The 25,184-nt window shown below is 40.9% G+C and overlaps 1 protein-coding gene across 1 annotated transcript in view; it reads left to right on the top strand.

Annotated features, from left to right (window-relative positions):
• The first annotated feature begins 5,908 nt into the window (after positions 1–5,908).
• ngfrb (nerve growth factor receptor b) overlaps positions 5,909–25,184 on the top strand; it is a 36,782-nt gene continuing 17,506 nt past the window's right edge. Inside the window, exons 1-3 of the mRNA XM_085416388.1 lie at positions 5,909–6,252; positions 9,991–10,132; positions 16,865–17,221. Of these exons, the coding sequence (XP_085272514.1) occupies positions 6,199–6,252; positions 9,991–10,132; positions 16,865–17,221 (553 nt within the window). The 5' untranslated portion in view covers positions 5,909–6,198. The remainder of the gene's footprint in view (positions 6,253–9,990; positions 10,133–16,864; positions 17,222–25,184) is intronic.

Here is a 25,184-nt window from a genome sequence, read left to right as displayed (position 1 = left end):
TCCCTTAAAAGTTAAAATAAAAAGGCAGTTAGTCTCTAATCTGAACTGAAGGTATGTGATTATAATTTATAGCACGTCTGTTCTTCAATCATGCAGAAATACTAACTCTAAACTTTAACTAGCGTTGTTATAATCCAGCCATAATCTGATTTAACCTAAAACCACCTCTATTTTTGGTGTTTGCCATCTGTGTAAGCCACTCGTGACGAGCCAGAAAAGGAGGAACAGCCGACATACAGAGCTGTGAATAGTGTGAGGTCTGGTACGGGAATGCAGAACATGCATGTGGTTTCAGAACCCTTTACCGGCTGCATAAAAAGGCTGTTTTTATGTTTCAGGTTAAATTCAAGTCGTACTTGTGCTGTTGCATCACTTTCCAACACGTTCTCGTCACACGTTTGACGAGTTGGGAGTGAGAACGTGTTGCAACCACTTTCAGGAATAACGTGACACTGTAACTGCCCCTGTTGTCTAATACCTTTGCTTATAGTATGTACGGCAGCTCAAGACTTATTCTTATGGATTGCTTTTAACCAGTAGATATTACTATGTTTTAATTTTATGTTTATTACTTCTGACTGTTGTTGTGAAATACTTTGTGATCCTTATCCAAAAAGGCTCTGAAAGCAGGTTTTTTGTTTTGTTTTGTTTTTTAAACTTTGATGTCTGTAGAGAGCAGGTTTACTTTTGCGTCTATGAGAACATCATTCAATTCATATCTGAATGCATAATGGACTGCACTGACAGTCATCAGCCCGAGGCTCAGCTCTGTGCAAACCCGATCAATACAAAGGCCAATTCAACCCCCCAAAAGTCCCCACATCGCCTGCTCTCTTCAGTGCATCAGCAGGGAAGCGAATAATGCTCTTATTAATGGGGATGAGCAAACACGTTTTACAAAAATGTAAATGCACAGACATTGTGCCAGACTGAACTGTGGCCATCAGAGCACACGTATGGACAAAATTTTGACATAGATGTATGTATACCTTTAATGTGTCACTGACAAGGTGGAATTCCTGCTTGAATACTTGTTTTGGTTCAAAAATTCACAATGAATGAACTTCATTCACTGTGGATGTTGTAGCAATGTGGGTAAACCTCGTGATAAGACATATTTAGTCATAATAGTTTTCAGATGAATGTCTAATGAAGGAAGTAAGCAGGCTGGAAATGTTAAAAAGAAAAAAATCATGCGTGTTTTGGTTATTTTTTACACGAGGAGTGTGGTGTGGAGATGTTTATTGACTTTTTTTCTATGAGATGTGGCAGCTAGTGAACAGGGGCTTGATTGAGGGTGTACAATCAAGACAGAGCAGAGTACCCAGATCAGATCAATACTGTGCAGATGAGGGAGTCTCGTGGGAAGAAGCTGGGTTTGTTGCCATCTGGGCTCCCTAAAAAGATCCACTTTAACACAAGTTTAATCATTTGATCCCCACAGAAGGCACACAATGAAATTAAGAGTATCTGCACAGGCTCAATTCATGCTTCACACGATGATGGTGTTTTGTTGATTTAGACTGAAAAGCATGATGTAACAGGGAAGTACTGCAGTGCTCTGAAGGTCTCCTCACAAAACACAACTTGATATCACTCCCATATTGGTGTGAGTGCTCTCAGAGTAATTCGAGGGCTTGCTTGGCTCATCATATGATGCCTCTCCAGCTATTACAGTACATTAGAAGGAAAGCTTGCAACCAGACTGTGGAGCTCATCTCCAGGATGTTTGTACTTCTGTGCTGCTGCTAATGTAGGAATGACAGGTGCTCTCCTCTTCTCAGGTGGTGCTGGTGGAGAAAAACAGCGAATGTGTAGTTAGTTAGCGTGTGTTTGGGAGCTGGAGGAAGACGCACGGGTGTCCTGGACGGGTGGTCCAGGAGACATTTGCTGTCCCGTCTCAGGTTCCAAAAAGAGCATTCTGTTCCTGGCCCTGCAGAAAAACTGTGCATCGTTGTGTATCTGAATCTAGATCTTTGTCTCTGTTCATGTCACAAACTGAAAGCATTTTCTTTTCTTTTTCTTTTTTTTTTTCCACACAAGCACATTTCATAATCCTCTATTTTTTTTACACCAAAAATAACACAGACAACCAAATTTTAACTTGACTGGTTACAGTTCTCTCTAACTCATTATGATGTACATTTCTGCAAAAATGAAAAAGACGTGTACTGGGCAAGAAGTATTAAAAAAACATGGATGATTACTCGTTGGATGCAAAACGAGGCCCAAATGTACAAGAACTGGCAGCTGGTGGTCCAAAACCAGAAAAAGAACCAGAACACCCAAAAAATGAGATGAAAAAAAAGAAAGAAACTAAAGCAAAGAAAGGAGGAGGTAAGGAGGGAACTGTGAACTAACCGAACACGTGTAAAACTAAGCTGAGAAGTAAAGAAATCAATGAAAAACTGCATAGAAAACAAACACGGACCCACAATGCAAGTGAACCTTTCGGAACAAAACAGGCGATATAAAGAATAATCAAAAATGTAACAGCAACACAATTAAAATGATCATAAATGAACTAAGCACAGCTTCTATTTTTTCATCTTTTTTCCACGTTGACTGTCTTTGAAATCATCAAGCATTTTACAACATCTTTTTTTAACATGTCTTTCAATATTTTTGTTCCTTTTCTGTTTAATAATTTATATCACTCATAAATCCCCTTATTAAATGTGGTACCGGTGGGTTAAGCCCCCTTTAAATAGCCAACAGAAGGTTTAATCTCCTATTAAAGTGGGTGGTTGAGGCATTCTTCCTCTGAGTGCAGCTGATATAAGTGGTCTTCATGTTAGCACAAAGAAACTATTTCTGTGTTTGATTTTTTTGGGTGGAACAAGTTCTGATTGTATTCACAAACTACAGAGAGCATGCTGTAAATTTGATCTAGCTACTTTGGCCTTCATCATGGATTTTCTTTCTTTCTCTTTGTGTGTTTCACTGTTTCTCTCACCCTCTTTTCTCCCTGTCTTTGATTCATGCATTATTTATCTCTCAGAGCAAACCAGCTTCCTCCCCCACCCCCCCAGCCCCTCATGTCCCCACTGCCCTCCTGTTCTATATAAATCACAGTCACTTTCAATTGATATGTAAGATGAAACCATCACTCCCATTTCTTAAACATATTCAAAACTAGGAGTTTAAGTTTCTCAGGCGTACTTTCTGGTTTGCCTTTTATGTTCATCATGGCATAGATTCAACAAGGTGCTGGAAATATTCCTCCGAGATTTTTGTCCATACTAACATGTCAGCATCAGTTGCTGCAGATTTGTCAGCTGTGACTCTCATTCCGGTACATCCCAGAGGTGCTCTATTGGACTGAGATCTGGTGACCTGCTGGAAGGAGCCATTAGATGATCCATACACTGTGGTCATTAAGTGATGGACATGATCAGCAACAATATTTAGGTCGGCTGTGCTGATCAAACAACACTCAGCTGGTGCTAAAGGGGTCCAAAGAGTGCCAAGAAAAAATCCCCAGACACTTAAATCACCACGAGCAGCCTGAACTGTTCGGGACAGGATGGATCCATGCCTACCGACTGAATGCTGACGCAGCTGATAGGAGAGACACCCAGTGTGGTCTTCTGCTGTTGTAGTCCATCTACTTCAATGTATTGTGCATTCAGAGATGCTTGTCTGCATACCTTGGTTGTAACGAGTAGTTGTTTGAGTTGTTTTTGCCGTTTTATGACCTCAATGCAGTCTGGCCGTTATTCTCTGACTTCTGGCATCAAAAAGGCATTTTCACCTGGAGAACCGTTGCTTGCTAGATATTTTTTCTTTTTCAGACCACCCTCTGTAAAACTTAGAGATCGTTTTGTGGGAAAATCTCAGTAAATCAACAGAAATATTCAGGCCGCTCTGACTGGCACCAACAACCAAAGTCACTTAAATCCCCTTTCTTCCTCATTCTGGTGCTCAGCTTTAACTTTAGCAGGTCGTGTCTGACCATGTCTTCGTGCTTAGATGCTTTGGGCTGCTGCCATGTGATTGGCGGATTAGACTTTTATATTTTCATAATAACTTTTAACATGGATATTAAAGTCAGTACAAGAACAGATCTGCACACATTGCAACATCATTACATAATATTTTCCAACTGTGAAGTCAAAGAGTTCATGTTGATGAATATGGCCTTTGCCGTGATCAATACCTACACTGGGAGATTAGTGAGACCAGTACTTCAACTTTTATTATTTATTAATGAGCTGTTTGCATTACAAAATTTTAAAAAAGAGTTTCGCCAAAAGGAGTGTGAGAGCTAAACTACTTACTCTTAAATGAATAATCTCAATTATGCTCCCTAATGAGCGTTATTACAATTCTGGGAACCATACTGGATGAGTCACAAGTATACTTCAATGCCTTTTAACTTGTCAAATGTTGAGTCAAGTGAACCCGATTAAAAAAGAAAGCTACAATACAATTTATTTTGCTTCGGGGATTTGAAGTAAGTGAGGATATTGCACAAACATCTACTTACAGAACTCATAAACATCTCTGCCATTACTGAAGCCTGTTCTGCTGCTACAGCGCTTTAAACAAGTATTGTCACGATTTGAATCCATCATTTTTTTTTTTTTTTTTGCCTCAGGTGTCTCCAGCAGTACATCACCTCTTACGCATAAAGGCAGCAGTGTTTCTGAGAAGAGCAATCCTCTCATTCCACTTTTCTCCAGATGATAAATAATTTAATATGAGTTTTAAATAGGTCACATAAAAAAAAGAAGAAGTGATTTTCATGTGATGTGATAGAGTCAGACTCACTGTGCATCGTGCGCCACATTCAGCCCACGTTGATCATAATTGGGCTGGACCCGTAATGTGCCATTGTGACTCTTTTGGCATAAATTGTAAGAAACAAATGTGTTACATTGCAGAAACGGTTCTGGTAGCTCATTGCCTAGACTGTCCTGTAATTAGAAAACAGAAAGTTCTTGTTAGTTTACAGACAATGCCTCATTTAAAAAATACACCGTGCACGGACTGTAAACAAAAATAAAAAATAAATAAACAAAACAAAACAAAAAAACAACAGAAATTTCTACAGTAGTGAAAAAAGGTTTCTGTTAGTTGCTGATGTATTACTCTGTTGTAATATATATATATATATATATATATATATATATATATATATATATATATATATATATATATATATATATATATATATATATATATATGTGTATCTTATATATATGTATCCTGCGCAGTATCTTAGCTGGGAACAGCTAAGATACTGCGCAGGACCCTCAAGCTCCCAGGCCTCTGGTAGAGGACCCGAGCTTGAAGGATAAACCGCCCGCAGGGGCGTGCTGGGTGTTTATATATATATATATATATATCGGCAGCTGTAAAACACGAGTTAAAAAGTCCAAAAACTTATGCCCACCTTCTCTTGATCCAAGGCTGTGCACTGGGCCGGATTGGACTTTTTGCTGGGCTCATTTGCCCCCCCCGCCCGTTCGACACCTCTGGGACAGACGACTCTCATTAAAGTTAACTTTTTATTTGTATGTTTGTTGGTTGGTTGTTTTTGGTTGTGCATCATCAGCGTGGATGTTGCTGCAGACATCCGTAGGTGTACATCCGTGTGACTGAAGGGACTTCTGTTTTCAGTCTGACGGATGTCTTCCTTTCAGAAGTTTTTCAAAGGAGGCTCATTTAGACGGGAGGCAGTCTGTTTTTTTTAAACACTTGGTTTGTTCGACTCAACAGCAACTACCACGTAATTTAACCATTTAAAAAAGAGAAAGAAAGAGCTATTTCGTGTGTGTGTGTGTGTGTGTGTGTGTGTGTGTGTGTGTGTGTGTGTGTGTGTGTGTGTGAGTGCGCGCGCGCGCACATTGTGGGCGTGGAGAGGGAGACGGGCCCTTCCCTGAAGCCGCTGAGCGCTTCTGCCAGATGAAACGCTGTAGGAGGAAAGAAGCGCACGCAGGCGTGAGTCCGATGGGTCAATCTCAGCGAGTGGATCGCATCTGCAACTAGGGCTCACGGACTTAGTGACTTCCCGCTGCGGGTTTCACACCTGACACAGCTCACTTACTCGGACAGTTTCTTATTTATTTCCTCCTACTCTAACAGCAAAATCCAAAAGATTTGCAAAGACACACAATAATGACAACCGAGTTCAGTGCAGACTAAAGACTGCATCACTCTGCCCTGCATCCGACGGCTGACCTCCCTGGAAAGATGCAAACAAGACACAGAATGTATTGCGTGTTCGTAGCAGTGTTGCTTGGAGCGGTGAGTACTCTCTGACATAATCATCGTGGGTGTTAAATATTTGCCGTCAACTTCACCTGGTTACATTTTTCCCTGTCACATCGTGCGCAAAAAGCATGCCAGTTGCGCATCAACATGGTCCCATTAGAAGGTGGTTAAAAGCTGGTGCGAGTGTGTGGGGGAAGTTTTGTCTCTTTCACGTGTTTTATTTTCTTTTTATTAATATTTTTTCTTCCCGTCCAGCCTGTCACGCCCTTCACCTTTTGAGAGAAAACTTTCCTGAAAATCTTTACTTTTCTCTCTGTGATTTAAAGTCCCAGTTGTGTTAGATGATACTGGTATTTGTGGTGCCCACCTTCGTGTCTCTGCACCTGTCCCACCCGCAGCCCTGGCTTGACATTGTGAAGCAAGAATGGATGTATGCAGGAGCCATTCAGGTTGATACTCTATAGCCTCAGTTGTGGATCTGTAGTTCCACCCTTCTCAGTTACATGTGGCTCCACAGACAGGAGGACAATAACAATGTAACAGTGGGCTCTGTGGAGGAGATCACCAGTAAAGCCCGGGTTTGGTTTAACTTTGGTGAATTCCTCGATTTACTGAGTTTGTGAGGCAAACTTGTGATAATGGGCATACAGGAAGTTAAACATTAAGCATGATCTGCAGGGCGATTTCTAGGCGATGCACAGATTCTCACCACTGCGAAGGCCTGGAAGATGAAGCTACACAGAGGCAAAAACAAGCAGATGCAGGAGATGGAAGTAAACATAGAGGGAGGGAGACAGGGGGGAAACATGACCATGTGGGAGAGGGAAGGAAAATCCACCACCTTATGAGGATTCATGAAAACTATGCCAAACTGTCTGTTACATGGACACGGTCAGCCTGTGCTGTGAGCTCGTCAATGTCTTGGTTTTTGGAGCCGGCTGCATCACTGATACGTGACAGCTGCTCCCACTGATGGGTATACATCCTCTGCTGGCTCAGCACATGTAATATTGATAGAGTCTGAACCACCCTCCTACCCACTCCCAGCCCCCTCACTTTTCCTCTCCTCCTTTCCCCCTTACATGCTCACTTGGCTCGCTTCTTGTCTGTTTCTCTCCCTTTGCCTCTTGCTCCATGAAGTGATGATTCAGCTTTGTTTGCGAAGGCACGGGGTTGTCGTGTAACTGGCACCCAGTGGGCCAACAGCAGTTTAGGGTCCACGTCTGGATTAAAATTAAGCCCAGTTTATTGGAAGGCTGGTTTAGTGGAACTCTAATGGCTTAACAAGCGCTGACAGCAGAGGTCCAGAGGTTAAGTGCCTCCAACTTAAAATTGACTGTTGCATTAGTAAGATTGGTTGGAGCATTGAAAGTGGTGTGTCCAGATGCTTCTGTGCATTCATTTGTGTGCGTGCGCGCATGTGTTCTTCTTACTTCTTGATTTTGCTTCAGGGAAATTGGCTGACAAAAGTTGAAGCATGCAGCCCACAAATTTCCATCTAAAAAGCAGGAAACGTGCAAGTCGAGCTGCAACTTGCTCAGTGCTCTGCATCCTTTTTCTTTTTTCTATTGCTCAAGCCGTATGCTGAACATCGCATTGCCCTCTAATTCTTCTGTTTGCACAGCCCAGCAGACATTACTGATGCACTTTAACCTCGGTTATTCATCTTTGAGGCGTCTTGGTGCTGCACACCCTCACCTGGAGCTAGAATAGGGTAAAATAAAACTACAACAACAAAAAAAGACGCAGTTGTCAAAATGCTGGAACTTGGAGTCATTTCAAAGGTGTCAGTTTGACTTTTGGAACAGGTTTGTTCACATGTAAGGTTTGTAAATGTGTTTGCACGAATGTGAATGTTTGGTTGGGTGTGTGTGGAGTACACGAAGCGGGCAGCTCAGGGGAAGCAGCTACTGTAGAGTGATGAGCGTGTGCAGATGGGAAAGGTGAGCGTGAGGTAGAGCGTGAGGTAGAGCGTGAGGTAGAGCGTGAGCTGCGGTGAGGAAGAGAGCAAGGGCTTTGAAGTTGTGAGGAAGCTACAAAGTGAAACATTTTGGAGGCTTAAATCACCGCATGGAGAAAGTGTTGCAGGTCACACAGAGAGAATTTGGTGTTACAACAGTCAGAGGAGAATTAGGAGCTTCACTCGATGAACATAAACTGTCTTTGTTTCCCAGAGTTTGTGCACTTTCATGAAAATAATAGATGAATCAAACTAACCAGGCATTTTTTTAATGGAACATTTCAAATAAAAAGTTCCTGCATGAGGCTGAAAACATTCTTGAACATTTAGAGGATGAAAAATTAAATACCAAAGACTTGAAGTTCGATGAACCGTGACACCGTTGAGAGCAACAGCGAGTATGTGTTTGTGTAGGTCCAAAGGAAAGCGTACATGCTCACACCCATCCACACACTCATGGACATTATCTGCCAGCTGACTCAGTGGAGGTGCTCGAGGGGACATTTGATGTTTCTTGGAGCTCCTTTCTCTCGTCAGTAACATTCCACACACACCTGAACCCTGACGCCTGTCAGGCGATTGTACCTCCTTCGCAAAATGCCCCCATCAACATACCCACATCCGTCCTCTCTAAGTATATTTGCTGTATCTGACTTACATTTAGTAATAAAAACAAAAAAGTGCCTTAAAAATTGTTTTAATGTGGTCTAACAAGGCTGAGACACAATTTTCTTTACACCCTTCATCTATGAATAATGGGATAACTCATTAGACATACACTGGCTTACAGCAGATGGTCCTGATTTCATATATATCAGCTTAAAAATCATCATGTATATGCGGAAAAGGAAAACATAAAGCTTTGTTAGTATGTAACTTTGTCTTGTTTGCTTTAGAGATTAAGGTGTGCAGAAGAAAGCAAAGATTTAGCTATTAGATATAATGTCAAAGGCCATGCACGCTCATAGGTCTTAAGAGTTGTAGTAAGATGTAGAGACACGTCCCGGCTCAAGCCTGAGTGTCATGCATTTATTTATGCCTGAGCAGAGACACACACAGATGTCTTCACCTGTCAGCAGCTTTGATAACTCACTCAACAGGTTATTGTTTGCAGAATGTAGATAAGACCAGCTTTATCTTTGTGAGGATGAGTTATTTTGTGTGCTCGCACTTTATAAATGCCTTCGCTTCTTAAACTTCCATGTGACCGTTTAAAAAAAAAAACAAAGCAGGACCTCATTGTGACCTCGAGTTACAGATCCCGTGTGTCAAAAAATGTAAGCAGTTTAACCAGAGAATTATTTGTTTCTACAATTTATTTTTATTTGAAGCCAGACAAGGAAAAGAAAACGTAGTATTGCACAAAAGCAGAGAAAACAGAAAAAGGGACTGTGGAAAGTGGACGGTTTTGTGAGGCTTTGCCATTAATCATCTCACAACTGTTCTGATTTTTCTTCCCACTTTCCTTCGGGGTCCTCACTGGCCCCGTGACTAAACTAGTTTAGTCCTTCCAAAATAAACCTAAGCAGATGCCAGACAGTAAGAAAGATTTCCGTTTTCTAGAGCGTTGTTTATTTTTCCTTTCTTTCTAATGCTCTTTCTTGTGAAATACTGGGGCTTCTTTCCAGCATGATGGCCTTTTCAGCCAGCGGTGTGGGACTGAGTTTATATGAAGTGTGCTTGTTGCACAATATGAAACATTGCTTCGCTTGAGACAAAACATTAAACTTTATCTGTAAAATTATTTTTGTGTGTGTTTTACTGACAATCTTCAATTTGCTGCTGTTAATGGAGTTGCTGTCATTCTGCAGGTTGGGACCCTGGCCAATAAGGGAGCATGTCCATCAAACCAGTATACACACAGTGGCGAATGCTGCAAGCAGTGTCAGCCCGGCGAGGGTGTCGTCCAACCCTGTGGGGCCCAACAGACCGTCTGTGAGCCGTGCCTCGATAGTGAGTATCACACAAACAGCTGTCTAAATGTCACGAGAACACGGACACTCGTAGATTCAGGGGTTTCTGATGCAAATACACAGAAAAAAAACCCGGACGCATGCACTCAAACATTAATGAATGAGCTAGCTGTGCTGGTTACATGCCTCAGAGCAGAGCTCCACGAGCACGCCGTGTAGTCTCTGGTTCTGATCATCAGTGTTTCATCTGATAGAAGAAGATGATAAACTGATGCCCTGAAATTCACCCTCTGTCTTCTTCCTACTTGTTCGAGCTTTCCGCTGTGAGTGTGTCCCTGGAGAAAACACATGCTTCCAACAGCAGTTTATGGAGGATTGTAAATCAAATGCAAATTTCCTTCAAAGTTTGATTTAAAATCCAAAATCCTTCCGCCAAACTGTAAGACAGTGAATAATTTTGGGCTCAACAACAGCCTTCTGTAGTTTTTGCAAAGCTAGATTTTGTTATTAGGATATCAGCAGCTATAGTGAGTTAATCTTTGTTGTTTCATAGTAGTATAGCATGTGTCATATTTTAGTTTTAGCCCGTTTTTAAAGCTTATTTATTTTTTCCTGTTTTAAAATGTAAATTTAATTATATTTTTTTGTGTTTTATGATAGCAAAAGCTCTCCAGCATTGTTGTTTTTTACATTACATTTATGTTTAAATCAGTTCATCCTTAAACATAATAAATATGATTCTACAGGACATATACATGACAGTCTCTACTGCTATGTTTACCCATAGACTGTATACAAAAGATGTACGGAGCTATGACTCTGCCCACTGGTTTGTGGACTTTGTTAAAGAAGCCTTGGCTTGAGTATTTGTGTCGTTGACATCTCAGCTTTTTGAAACCAGTAGGCACATATGAAGGTTGATTTTTTTTGTCTATTTTAAACTAAATGGGACCATAAGTTACTAAATGAACATCATGCTACATTCCCATTGACTTTAAACTAAGGATTGAGACCATAAACTCATTAGCAAAGTGTTTACAGATGTCGTAAGAAGTAAGGAGTTGGGTTGATTACTGCTATGATTTGTCTTGTTTTTACAGCCTAGTAAGCCCCCCTGCTGGTCAATACAAAAAAATCCAGGTTTAAATCAGGCTAACATTTCCACATCACACTCTTGATTTGTTTATTTGTCCATTTTTTTATGAGAAAAAATGGACCCGCCACATAATCAGGCCATCATCAGAGCTATTAAGACACAGTGTTTCCGAAGCATGATGTTTTTTATTGAAGTCACAGGACTTCAAAGTCATTACGATTCATGCTCTGAGTTCTTGAATTTCAGGGCTGTCCAGCTAGCCTTTGATTTGACAATAGCATCCCTTGAATCATGTAAGTGCACCTAAAAACAGCTCCCAGCTAGATTACCCAGCAAAACAGCTCTCAACATTAGTGTGGATGAAATTAGATTATCACTCTTATGAAACCACGGTGTTGTATGCCAGACAGTAACAGACTTCTTAATGTTTTTACATTTAATTTAAAGCATTAAACTTTTTTGGATGTTTGGAAGTAAATTGGATGCCAGACATAATTGTTCTCCAGTATTCTGCCCTCCTCACGGCCTTTACCATGTAGGGAGAGAGGCTTTGTTGGGCTGAAAGGCTTTCTGAGGACAGTGATGTTGAGAGGATTCAAGAGCGGGAACAGCTCCAAATTCTGTCAGAGAAAAAAAAACTCTGTTGGAAGATGTGTAGTGCATTAGACAAGCTGTTATGTCACAGTAGATTTGGTAAGCATGAATGGTGACTGCAGAGCTCAAAAAGGTATTTAAAGTCTTCTCAGTGTGGTACAGCTCCACATTTTGGCACAGGGAAAATTTAACAGCATGAAATGTTTTGGGAAATTTAGAATCTGAGGTCATCTCGGAGCTACAGAGGACACATTTGGTCTACAGCCAGTTTTTCTTGCATGAATTCCCTAACCATCCTGCAACCAGGCCAGGAAGTAGCTGCAAACCTCCCTGAGCCAGCGGAGGATGGTAACCCATGAGCCAAGGAAACCCACACTCACAAAATGATTCAGACTTCAGGTCATGAGAGAAGTCGTGAGAACGTGGATGTAGATTATTTATTTATTTAGGATTGCGGGTCTTCTTTGAAAGATGTATGTGTTTTTCAGTGTTTAGAGTTAGTCGACAACTTAATGATATGTTGCTTTTGTGCATAAAAGCGTTTAGTTCTAGACTTCTTGTCATAAACTGTCTTCTGTTCTATTTCTATTTTTTCTTTTAAAAAAAGCTTCTGTTGTCTGCTTAAAATTATAGTTATTTGAAATGTCCCAAAGGATAATAATTATCAGTCTTATAGCGCTGGTTCAGCTCAGGCGTGAACAAACAGATGGTGACAAGATCTGCTCGAGCTCATAAACAGAGAAATGCCAAGCAGATATCTGTTCATGAGATAACGTTATAATGATGTTGTAAAACACACGCATAGATATGAAGCTGAAGTTTCTTTATTCAGCCCATTTACAGCGCGCTTATCAAATCGATGCTTTAACAAGCCAGCCTGAACATTGTCTTGTGATATGCATAAAAGCTTGGCTGGTGGCTTCTTTCTTTTTCTTTCACCTGCTTCAGAACCACAAATTTAGTTGCAAAGGCTACAAAACAAAATAAAAAGACTGTCTGTTGTTAGTTTGTTTGATTAATTACTTCGTGAGATTAACATGAATGAGCGTTAGTGACCTTTCCCAAGGGCCGGACACATTTTAGACAAGTTTCTTATTGTAAAAATATGTCATTTATCATCGCTGTGATGTTTCCCCATGATGGCATCCAAGTCAGATCACAGCGCAGGCCGTGCTGTATTATTAGACTGGGGGAAGTTTTTGTGCATTCACATGCTCGTTGGATGGTCCCATGTTTCAGTTTTGGTTTTGTTCATGTGCTTTTGAGTCATGGTGTAGGAACAACCTTGACACTAAGAAGGAGATATGTGGCATTTTACTTATCAGAACATGTGAACCACACGCTGGAAGCTGTTTCCAGTTTAGTGTTAATAATTAATGGTTTTTTATTCAGGCTTACTACAAAAGAATTACAGTTATAATCAAAAGAAAGCATGCCCTCGTTGAACTCTAAGGGTTTACATATTGGGACATAATAAAAACATGTGTCTTAAAATAAGGTAAGTATAATGTTAGGTGAATGACAAAAGGTGACATATTACACCACATGTTTACTTTTGTTTGATAAAAACTTAGCCGAAATGCAAACGCACCATGGGGAAAAGTAATAACACGCTAACTGCTTCCATACGGATTAAGAGGGGAAGTAGCAGTCAGATGCTGATAATCAAAGACCCTTGATTAACTCATGATCAGCAATTGTGATCACCTCTAAAAAAGCAGACATTCTGGCAGTTTCTGCTTTGGAGCATTCAGGTGTTTGTAAATGCAACGCCACAATCCTGCAAGGAGTGGAAGTCCAAAGCAATCACAAGGAGGTGTTTGGTGAAACACCCTTTGTGTGACTGCTTTCCTCAGCAACCTACAGGAACCACTTTTCATCCAGTTAGAAATACACATTTTTTACTCATGACTGGTGGTATACACCACTCTGAATCCAGTCATTAGTTATTATTAATCTATGGCTCTCTTCCTAGAGCCTCTTTTGATCTGTCTCCTTCTCCTCCCCACCACCTGATCATGGCAGATGGCTCCCACTGCCTGATCCTGATTCTGCCGGGGATTTCTTCCTGTTAAAAGGGAGTTTTTCCTTCCCACTGTCACCGCTTGTTGGGATTTTCTCTGTATTATTTTAGGATCTCTACAATAATAATAATAATAAAGACTTTAAGGCAACAGTTGTTGTGATTTGGTTCCAAATAAGTAAAATTGAATTTAAATTTAAATTGAATTTAATTGAATTGGTATGATGTCCTGTGTGCCGCTCAACTCTTACATGAGGAACCATAATATGTTACAGTTTTGCTTTCTCTGAGAGTCTCAAAACAAAAGCATCGCATTTCCTTCCACCCACCATGTGTCCTTCCATGTGCTGGTTCAGGCATATCGCCTACTTTTAATAGAATCAGATTGCACACCAATCTGTTTATAGGACACAGACTTCCTAGGCTTCATTTAGTGCAGATAGTTAACAGGATCCTGGCAGAAGTGCTAAAAAAGATAGCTAGCCAAAGCCCTTGAGGAGTTTGGCTGAATGAGCAGATAAGTGGAGATGAAACAGAACAAGTACAGCTGTACGTGGAAGTGGAATAGAAACAAGGCAAACTTCTCAGTAAATGGTTCACACACACTCACGTACAAACATGTCCAGGAAAATTCCCACACACTCACACAGACTAACACACATTCGGAGCCGTAGAGAATAAAGTCAGGACTCCTTTTATGGGTGTTGAAAACAAAGCGAAGGATTCAGTTTTAAACAAGTAGTAAAAGTTATGATACGCCGAACCACGAAGAGGCCGTCAGTACTCCCCCTCCCTCCAGCACCATAACCAACCCCCACTCCCCCAGCTCTTCTCTCCATGCTACAGCCTAGTGTTATTAATGTATTGACTTGCATTATTGATGCATGGCATTATGATAATGGCTCTGAGAGCACTCATGGGGAAGGGGGAGTGAGGGTAGTCCAAGAGTGGGGAGGGTGTAGTGGGACATAATAGGGGCAAGGGGGGAGTGTGATGGTGGCGGTAGGGTTTCAGTACACGACTGCAACAGGCACACATAAAGAGGGAGGACAATAGTCCACCTCTGAAGACAGAATTAAACAAAAAATGTGAAGGACCCACATTTGACACCATCAATTTAAGGCACAACTGCACACACAGATTCATCGGGTTCTCAAATGACACGACCTTCTTTTCTTCTCTCCATCCGTCCGTGTCTGTCTGTCTCTCCCTATCTCTGCTGTAATCTCTGCATCATCAGAGCATTCGCTGAGGTTGGTGGGCCAGTGACGCAGACCAAAAAAACTTGATACGCTATCAGACACTGAACAGCAGAGGGTCATGGCAGACTGCATACCAAAAGCCTTCTGTCTCCTACAAGAGACTAGTTTATTTCAGTTTGCTTTAAAGATGGGAAAACAAGAAAAAAATCTACAGTAAACTGCACACATTTCACCACCTTGCTCACAAAGCAGGTAGTTGAGGACATAATCCTCAGAGTTAAAGCACTTGTTTTCTTTTGCTTTATCTTAAAATATGTCTTTATCGAAGCAGTTCACTTCCATCTTATTTACCATTATCATAGATACTCATTGCTGCTGTTAGTCTACAGATTAGCAACCTGATCTTTATATTTGCTTTATGCAGTTTATAAAAAAAATGGTACAATGCTTTTCCACAGTTTCCACAAAAAGTATTTATTTTGTTGAACTTGTTTGATATTTTTGCATTAGCCAAGGACAAACTGCAACTCTGCAAGAGTCAGAAACTGGAAATAAAAAAACAACAACAACACATTTTTGGCAGAATTTATGAAGTTAGATTCTGCCAAGATAAATTCACCAGTCTCTAATACACACATACACACACGAGCTGCTCTTACAAATGGGTCTGTTGCATAATTTAGTGGGTTTCCCAGTTCTCTATCTAGCCGAAATACAATTCCATAAAACATGCAATATTGATTGTGTCCTTTGCATCTATATCTGTCCTGGAAGTTTTGCACATATACTGCACTACATATCATTTACAAAACATTTCAAGTAACGATGATAATTTTCTAGAAACATCCTTTTATGAAATACTGTTAAAGTCCTTTCTTGTTCCTAGTGACCTCTTTGCATTTATATACCCACCAGGAAAAATAACCTTATAGCTTAATTCCCTTGTCCCAACTTGATTTTTGGAAGACTGAATCCTACGGTGGCCCCAAGAGGTCAAACGTACTGAAATCTAAGAAAAAGGAAAAAAAACAAAACGCTAAAACACACAACAAAAACAACAACAAATAAACAGAAGCTGACACAAGACAACAAAAGTGATTCGGGGGAGACGTTAACGTGACAGAACAGCAGTGGAAGTGACAAAAACCAAAATGTGCGAAGGATTTCACTAAGATGTGCTTGTTGTGAAGGAGAAAACATTTTTCTACGTCTGGGTTGTTTTATTCAACTTGTTTTTTTTTCTGCATCCACTGTGTTTTGTGTGCTTTGTAATCACTCTCCCCAAGATGACAATCTCACTCATTAAAATTAATAAAAAAAATTAAATATATTTAGAAAGCTAAATGAAATATTATATTTTAAATATTAAATATAAAAATAAAGACTTGAAACCTGCTCATTAAAAACAAATCACAGTACAGTTATTTGAATAATGCCGAATATTAATTCATTTAAACTAAAGTGTGTAGCTAATGTTGACAGCTTAATAAGGGTGCAATAACATCACTGGAGCGGTTGCAGATGCTGGAAAATAAGATGTACACACTCTTGACTTATTTGGCTAAGTGGTATCACTAACAATGGGTAAATACAATAAAATTAATCACAACAGCAGTTGCCTCAATAAACTTTAGGTAATGACCTAAAGTCATACTGTAGGTCCCTAATGGCTTTAGGTACTGGTTAATGAGCCTGACTGCCATTCAGCTATTTGCAGAGGCCAACTGAATGGGCTGTGGAAATGTTCAAAAAGAGTGTGTAGTTTCTTATAGCAAAGGCTTTGTCAGAATGTTATCTGTATTTATCTTTCTGTTAAATGAACAGCTTTCATGTCAGTTTTCTTCTCTCTTTCTTCAGGTGAAACCTTCTCAGAAAGCATAAGCCACACAGAGGAATGTCAGCCCTGCACGCAGTGCTCAGGTCTATTGCGCATGCATACTCCCTGCACTGACTCCGCCGACGCCATTTGCACGTGCAACTATGGTTTCTACCTGGATGAAACCTCGCAGAATTGTCTACCCTGCACTAAGTGTCCTGAAGGTCAGGGAATGCTGTACAGCTGTGAAGATGACCGTGACACAAAGTGTGAGAATTGCACTGGGGACACCTACTCGGACCAGGAAAGCTTTTGGGAGCCTTGTATTCCTTGCAGTACCTGTGATGAGGTGGAGGAGTTAGAGTCGTGCACCCCTTTCGGCGATACGGTTTGCCAAGGTAGGACATATTAAGTAGCTCATATTGTCAACATGAAGTCTAATGGGTCAAATGGCACATGTATATACAGTTAAAAAAAAGTTTCATGATGTATTTTAAAGCAAACAATCTAAACCAAACAAGCTTCTTGGCATAACGCCCTGATTGTGTACTCGGACTAGTTCTTTATTTAAGTGTTACTTTCTCAACAAGCTGTAAGTGTGGAATTCACGTTCCATGTAAAGTCAGACACCTGAGCACCACACTCTCATTATGTTTAGACAATATAAGTCTAAACCCAGTACCTCTTAGCTTTTCCATTCATCAAATATCTATTCAGCAATCAAATAGTGTAAACTCAATGCATTAGGCACGCAAACTGAGCATCAGAATGGGGAAGAAAGTGACTTTGTGGTTGTTGGTCAGAGTATTTCAGAAACTGGGGTCTATTGGGATTTTCCTACACAATTATAAATATCTGGAGTTTACAGAAAATGGTCTGAGAAAATATCCAGCGAACATCAGTTATCTGGGTAAAATGTCTTGTTGATATCAAAGGTCAGAGAATGGAGAATGGTCAGACTGCTTGGAGCTGATAGAAATCAACAGTAATTCAAACAGCCACTTGAAAAAAACCAAGGTATACAGAAGAGCATCTCTGGACCCACAACGTTTAAAATTTGAAGCAGATGTGTTACAGCAGCAGAAGACTGCACCGGATGTAACTGTTGTCAGTGAAGAACAGGAAACTGAGGCTACAATTCACACAGACTCACCAAAGCTTGTGATGCTATCATGTCAATATGGACCAAACTCTCAGAAGAGTGTTTACAGCACTTTGCTGATTTTGTATTCTTGTGATGTGATAAGACCATTCATATAGTTATTTGTCAGCTATCTAATAAATGGCTTTGTGAGGTGACCTGATCTAAATACCAACCAAGTTTCAGCTTCTGTGCCGAGTAAGGATGAGTGATGAAGTGTGTCGCTCAGGGTCACAACGATCTGAATGAAACTACGTGAGCACAAATTCGCTGTCCGACACTGAAAGAAATGTACAACACACTTGACATCCACTCTGTCAGCCTCATAATCAGATCATCTAAGTTCGACACTATACACATTGTTGGCCCATCGACCTAAATGCCACACTGAAGCTTGTCTCATTGTCTTCAGCGACTCATCCCAAGAGAGAAACAAAGACCACACTCTATGTTGAGGGTTTAGAAGAAGGTCATTTCTCTAAACAGGGCTCTGAATTTCTTTTATACCATTGCACCCTGTGGGTATCACACTCCAAATCAGGAATTCTGTATGACTGGAGTCACTGCTCATTCCAATGATCTGATGCCTCAAAGATTAAATCAACGCTTTTGTGAGGTGACAATAAAAGGAGTCTGTTGATCAGCCAAGCAGTCTGTTGGGAAAGTGGTTTGAAGGATGTTGTTATCACAGTGGCGAACACAGAGCCAGTCTGAGGCTAAAGGGACCCTTTTGTACGTCCTCCCATGGCACTCTTTGGCCTAGGAGGGCTTTTGGTTTAGCCCATGGGGCCAAATAAAAGAAGAGCCAATAATGAGTGAGAAACTAATGTCGAATGTGCTTGGTATAATTATAACAGGACATAATTTTTCCTGTTTATTCAAAGAAGGCACAGTTTCTCTTGAGTGTTCCTGTGTCCCACTGCAGTATTTGGGCGATTTTAGCATTAATCAGAAATTGTTGCTGCACTAATTTGTTTAGGCTGGACCAACACTGAGTTAGACAACAAATTTTAGATTTGGATTACTAGTTCTGTAAATTAAAATTAAAATGTGTGTAAGGAGACACAAAGAGTATATCAGTAGAATACCCATTCTTAAATTCAACCCCAATCCCAAAGAAGCTGGAATGATATTTTAATGTAAATATAACAAGAATGCAATGATGCCAAAACTCATAAATTACTCAGAAAACATATGTTTGAAATGAGTAAATGTACCATTCAACACTCTGAGGTTGAAGTTGCTATATATGCTAAACCTAAATCTAATCCTACTTTTGGGAGAGCTGCACCAACCATTGCTAGCAAATAGTGCCTTGCAATATCAAACTAAAACAAATACCTGAATCCCAAATATCCACTGAAACTATCTAAAATATAACACTAAATGTGATTCAGAATATTTTTGCTTTTGAATTCTTATCTATTTTTTTGGTGTAGGACTTATATACATCAAACTGCCAAGAAATCCAAATAACTCCACTGTTATAATGAAAACCGGTATGTAGTTTAAAGTCTGCACTTTCAACAAAAGTTGAAACTCGGGCTGTGTCTAGCTGCTAGGTCATCTTAAACCGGTCATGTGATATGTTGGTGTGTCTGTTCACTCCAGGGGGTAAAGAAGAAATAAGGCTGTTGTGTGGGGCGATCGTGGCTCAAGAGTTGGGAGTTCGCCTTGTAATCGGAATTTTGCCGGTTTGAGCCCCGTCTTGGACAGTCTCGGTCAGTCTCGGTCAGTCTTGTGTCCTTGGGCAAGACACTTCACCTGTTGCCTACTGGTGGTGGTCAGAGGGTGGCAGCCAGTGTCCAGCAGCCTCTGTCAGTGCGCCCCAGTGGCTGTGGCTACAATGTAGCTTGCCATCACCATTGTGTGAATGGGTGGATGACTGAATGTGTAAAGCGCTTTGGGGTCCTTAGGGCCTAGTAAAGCACTATACAAATACAGGCCATTTAATGACAGCAACACGTCTCAAAAAAGTTGGGAAAGGGACAACAGAAGGCTGGAAAAGTAAGTAGTTCTGAAAAGCTGGAGGAACATTTTGCTACTAATTGGGTTAATTAGCAACAGGTCAGTGATATGACTGGGTATAAAAAGAGCAGAGGGGAGAAGCTCTCAGGAGTAAACATGCAGAATAGGACAGACTGATTTTCCTAGAGTATTTAGCAAAGAATTTCAATATTTAATCATCTACAGTGCATAATATCATAAAATGATTAGGAAAATCTGAAGAAATCTCTGTGCGCAAGGGACAATATTGAATGCTGATTAACGTTAAGCCCTAGGTGAGCACTGTGTTGAAAACAGGAAGGACTCTATCATGAAAATCAATGCATTTGCTCAAAAACACTGCCAGAAATGATCGTCTGTGACCACAGTTCACCATGTCAACCATAAATGCAGGTTAAAGCTCTTTCATACAAAGAAGAAGCCATTTGTGAACATCAGCCAGAAATGCTGCCATCTTCTTTTTCTCGACCAAAGCTCATTTGAAATAGACTGAAGTAAAGTGGAAAACTGTTCTGTGACCAGATGAATAAAAAGTTTAGTTTAACTAAAAAGCCTCTGACAGTATCGCTGATGGTATGAAGGTGCATTAGTCTCTATGGAACTGGCAGCTTTTGCTTTGGAAAGGTACAATTGATGCAGATAGATATACACCAGATTTAAAGCAATATATGCTCCCATACAGACAACGCTTTTTTCAGGGAAGACCTTGCATATTTCAGCAAATCAGTGGTAAATTCCATTAATTCCTAAAGCATGGCAAAGCAGTAGAAGAATTACCAAACATACAATAGAAACTCAAAACCATGATGATATGGATGCAGGTGTGTGGATATGAAATAAACCAATAAATAAGAAGCATTTAGTTTGGACTTTTTTTAAATTTCAAATAACCTACCCGATACTGTGAGGAGTCATGAAACTAGAATGTGTGAAAACAGAAGCAACACAGAAGACTAATCAGTCATTTGTGTCTGCCAGGCTTTAAAAGAACCAGAGAAAATACAGAGAGAGAAGTTTATTTAATAAGCAAAAGCAGACACGACATATATCGCTGTTCTCTACCAAGTGCTGCGCTGCTATTATCTCCCACTGAGGATGACGCTTTAAGGCAGCTTGAATCAGCTTGTGGTCTGAAAGCAAAGGGTGGTGTTTGGAGAGATGATTCATCCGACATCAAGATATAAGAAGCCAGAGCCCCAATACGAAAAACATCCTTTAGATAACGAACAAAGCATACATCATGATGAATGTGATTCCGGCAGAATGACTTACAGCTCACTGTGTATGGGCTTTATTGTCATATGTTGTTCCTCACTCTAACCCAATCATGTGCCTTTTATTTCGAACGTAATCTTTTTACCAAAGCAGAAGCGTTATCAGCGCATACAAATCTGTAGCAATGCCAGACGTCCACATCCATTAATGCTGCGGATTTGTGCGACACAGGCCTGAAGGGTAAAGTCAGGGAGGTGGAGGGAATGAGTGGAACACACAGACCACTAAAGACAAGTCGTAACTTGAGACGGTGGAGACGTAATTTAAATCAAGGTAGAAGGACCAGAACATCAGCTTGACTATACTGGGGGTTATTTTCCTTTATAGATAAAACTGGATCTTCTGCTTTACTCTTTGGATTATATTTTCCTTCTCTTGTGTTTAATATAGCAGGATAAATACTCAGCTGACATGTGGGGTGAAATCCAATTTCCTCCAGGTCTAGCTCCACAGGGATTAATGCTATGTTTTGTGTCTTAGGGGGAATAACTCACTCTCTTCTTCTATCTCTGATGGCTAAACATGGTAATAGTGACCAGACTTATGTCAGGGTAGACCCACAGAGTTGGAGATTTAAAGGCAAGATCCTTATCTAAAGAAGTGTGATACGACTTCCACTCTTTTGCAGGCCAGCGAGTGATGTCAAAGGTTAAAGGGCATGAGAGCCTTGTATGTGGAGAGGGGTGGGGGTTGTGGAGTGATCAGGCAGTATAAGTTCCCCCCTGGGGGATGTGTAGGGAACAACATGATATAATTCCTCACAATCCTTTCAGGGGTCACAACAACATTGGGACAAGTAAAGTTAATTAAAACCGATGTTGATAACAATCCTGACAAGGTGACATCTACTGATGTGCATTATTGCTGTAGGAATACCAAATGCTGGCCTTCTAATCCCCAATTTCATATTAATATAATGAGAAAATGATGTTAGTACTAGATATATTTGCTTCTCTCATTTTACTCATAGCCTCTACAGCATTTTTCAGTTTAGTTACTCAAAGAAAGTGTGCAGTCGATGCGTGCATCATTCATCCAGTTAAGAAAACCACAGAAAGCTGATTCTGCCTGATTTAGATTTATCGTAACTTACAACATAACCAAAACCCCCCTTTTAACCCTACGCTGTCATTTTCCATGTAACCTGATGTGCACCTGAAATGTAACCGCACGTCTGGTCCAGGCAGCACGCTGATTGAATGGCATGGAAGGTTACAGTGTAGGTTACGATGTACAGTGGCTTGCAAAAGTATTCGGCCCCGTTGAACTTTTCCACCTTTTGTCACATAACAGCCACAAACATGAATCAATTTAATTGGAATTCCACATGAAAGACCAACACAAAGTGGTGTACACGTGGGAAGTGGAACGAAAATCATACATGATTCCAAACATTTTTTACAAATAAATAACTGCAAAGTGGGGTGTGCGTAATTATTCAGCCCACTGAGTCAATACTTTGTAGAACCACCTTTTGCTGCAATTACAGCTGCCAGTCTTTTAGGGTATGTCTCTACCAGCTTTGCACATCTAGAGACTGAAATCCTTGCCCATTCTTCTTTGCAAAACAGCTCCAGCTCAGTCAGATTAGATGGACAGCGTTTGTGAACAGCAGTTTTCAGATCTTGCCACAGATTCTCGATTGGATTTAGATCTGGGCTTTGACTGGGCCATTCTAACACATGGATGTGTTTTGTTTTAAACCATTCCATTGTTGCCCTGGCTTTATGTTTAGGGTCGTTGTGAACCTCCGCCACAGTCTCGAGTCTTTTGCAGACTCCAAGAGGTTTTCTTCCAAGATTGCCCTGTATTTGGTTCCATCCATCTTCCCATCAACTCTGACCAGCTTCCCTGTCCCTGCTGAAGAGAAGCACCCCCAGAGCATGATGCTGCCACCACCATATTTGACAGTGGGGATGGTGTGTTCAGACTGATGTGCAGTGTTATTTTTCCGCCACAGCGTTTTGCATTTTGGCCAAAAAGTTCCATTTTGGTCTCATCTGACCAGAGCACCTTCTTCCACATGTTTGCTGTGTCCCCCACATGGCTTGTGGCAAACTGCAAACGGGACTTCTTATGGTTTTCTGTTAACAATGGCTTTCTTCTTGCCACTCTTCCATAAAGGCCAACTTTGTGCAGTGCACGACTAATAGTTGTCTTGTGGACAGATTCCCCCACCTGAGCTGTAGATCTCTGCAGCTCGTCCAGAGTCACCATGGGCCTCTTGGCTGCATTTCTGATGAGTGCTCTCCTTGTTCGGCCTGTGAGTTTAGGTGGACGGCCTTGTCTTGGTAGGTTTACAGTTGTTCCGTACTCCTTCCATTTCTGAATGATCACTTGAACAGTGCTCCGTGGGATGTTCAAGGCTTGGGAAATCTTTTTGTAGCCTAAACCTGCTTTAAATTTCTCAATAACTTTATACCCTGCCCTGTCTGGTGTGTTCTTTGGACTTCATGGTGTTGTTGCTCCCAATATTCTCTTAGACAACCTCTGAGGCCGTCACAGGGCAGTTGTGGAGCTGTTTTACAAAGAAGAATGGGCAAGGATTTCAGTCTCTAGATGTGCAAAGCTGGTAGAGACATAGCCTAAAAGACTGGCAGCTGTAACTGCAGCAAAAGGTGGTTCTACAAAGTATTGACTCAGGGGGCTGAATAATTACACACACCCCACTTTGCAGTTATTTATTTGTAAAAAATGTTTGGAATCATGTATGATTTTCGTTCCACTTCCCACGTGTACACCACTTTGTGTTGGTCTTTCATGTGGAATTCCAATAAAATTGATTCATGTTTATGGCTGTTATGTGACAAAAGGTGGAAAAGTTCAAGGGGGCCGAATACTTTTGCAAGCCAGTGTATATTTCAGTCTAAATCAAACTTAAGGTTCCCTCTGCAGTTCAGAGGTGGTCTTTCCCTTTTCACACAAATGCTTCCCTTGACTCCATGCTCAGACCAGCGTTCCTCCCTATCCAGGATATGTACTCATCACTTAAAGACTGTGGCCTGCAGGTTTAAATAGACTGTGGAGTCCAGGCCTAATGAGGAAGCTCTTTTGTGTCGTGGCAGCTGCTTAGCCAGAGGTTGTTTGGTTTCCTTGATGTATAATTCACAGCAATCCTCCTGCCACTTAACCGCATACAGTATATTACTGTGTTTGTGTTGGGGGACCCGATCCTTGGTGTAGCATGTGTTTTCAGAAAATTGGTCTCTTTACGACACATAAGGGCTCGCTAAAGGTTTTCACTTAAGAATCCGTGGTCCTGTCCTTAGGCAGTGGTAACCATACATACATACATTTGTTGCCTAAATCCCTCCATGGGACCAAGGATAAAATCTCTTTCTGAAGCGTCAGAGTCCTGAACTTTGTACAGCCAACATCCCTTTATTGTAGCACTTAATACACTAATCCGAGCAGCTTATCTTTGTCACGGCAAGTTAGTGCTCTACAAGGAGACAGGGCTTGTATGGTTGGCTTCGGTTACCTGAGATGCAGTGGTTTGCTTTGCTGAGCACTGGTTTGGTTTGGGAATGGAGATGCAGGGCTGGTTCTTGTGAGGCCCATCAAGCTCAGAGAAAGATGATTTCAAAATGCATTATGAGTAGGATAATGCAGCCACGTTAACACAACTTTGCAAGGCCTCTTTCGACCTTGGTTAAAGCTGTATGATTGAGCAATGATTGAGCAGGATAAAGTACTCACTGCCTGTTCTTATCATCTTGAGGTTTTGGCTAAAAGCCCTCAAAGTGGTGGGAGACAGAGGTTTTGCTCCATGACCCTGTTCTTCCTTGAGATCGTACTCAGGGCTGACGGGACATGCTGTATCTATCAACCAGAGCCTCGAATTCTTGCTCTGTGGCAGCGAGGGCAAAAAGTTTTGGCTGGCAGGACATATGTAGTTGTATTATTCATGCACATACATGCACAACAAGAAACTTCAA

The sequence above is a fragment of the Rhamphochromis longiceps genome, linkage group LG8 (genome assembly GCF_057381845.1).
Source record: "Rhamphochromis longiceps isolate RC_006_pf linkage group LG8, R_longiceps_female_GT1.1, whole genome shotgun sequence".
Lineage (NCBI taxonomy): Eukaryota > Metazoa > Chordata > Actinopteri > Cichliformes > Cichlidae > Rhamphochromis > Rhamphochromis longiceps.
This window is presented reverse-complemented; position numbering and strand designations above follow the sequence as displayed.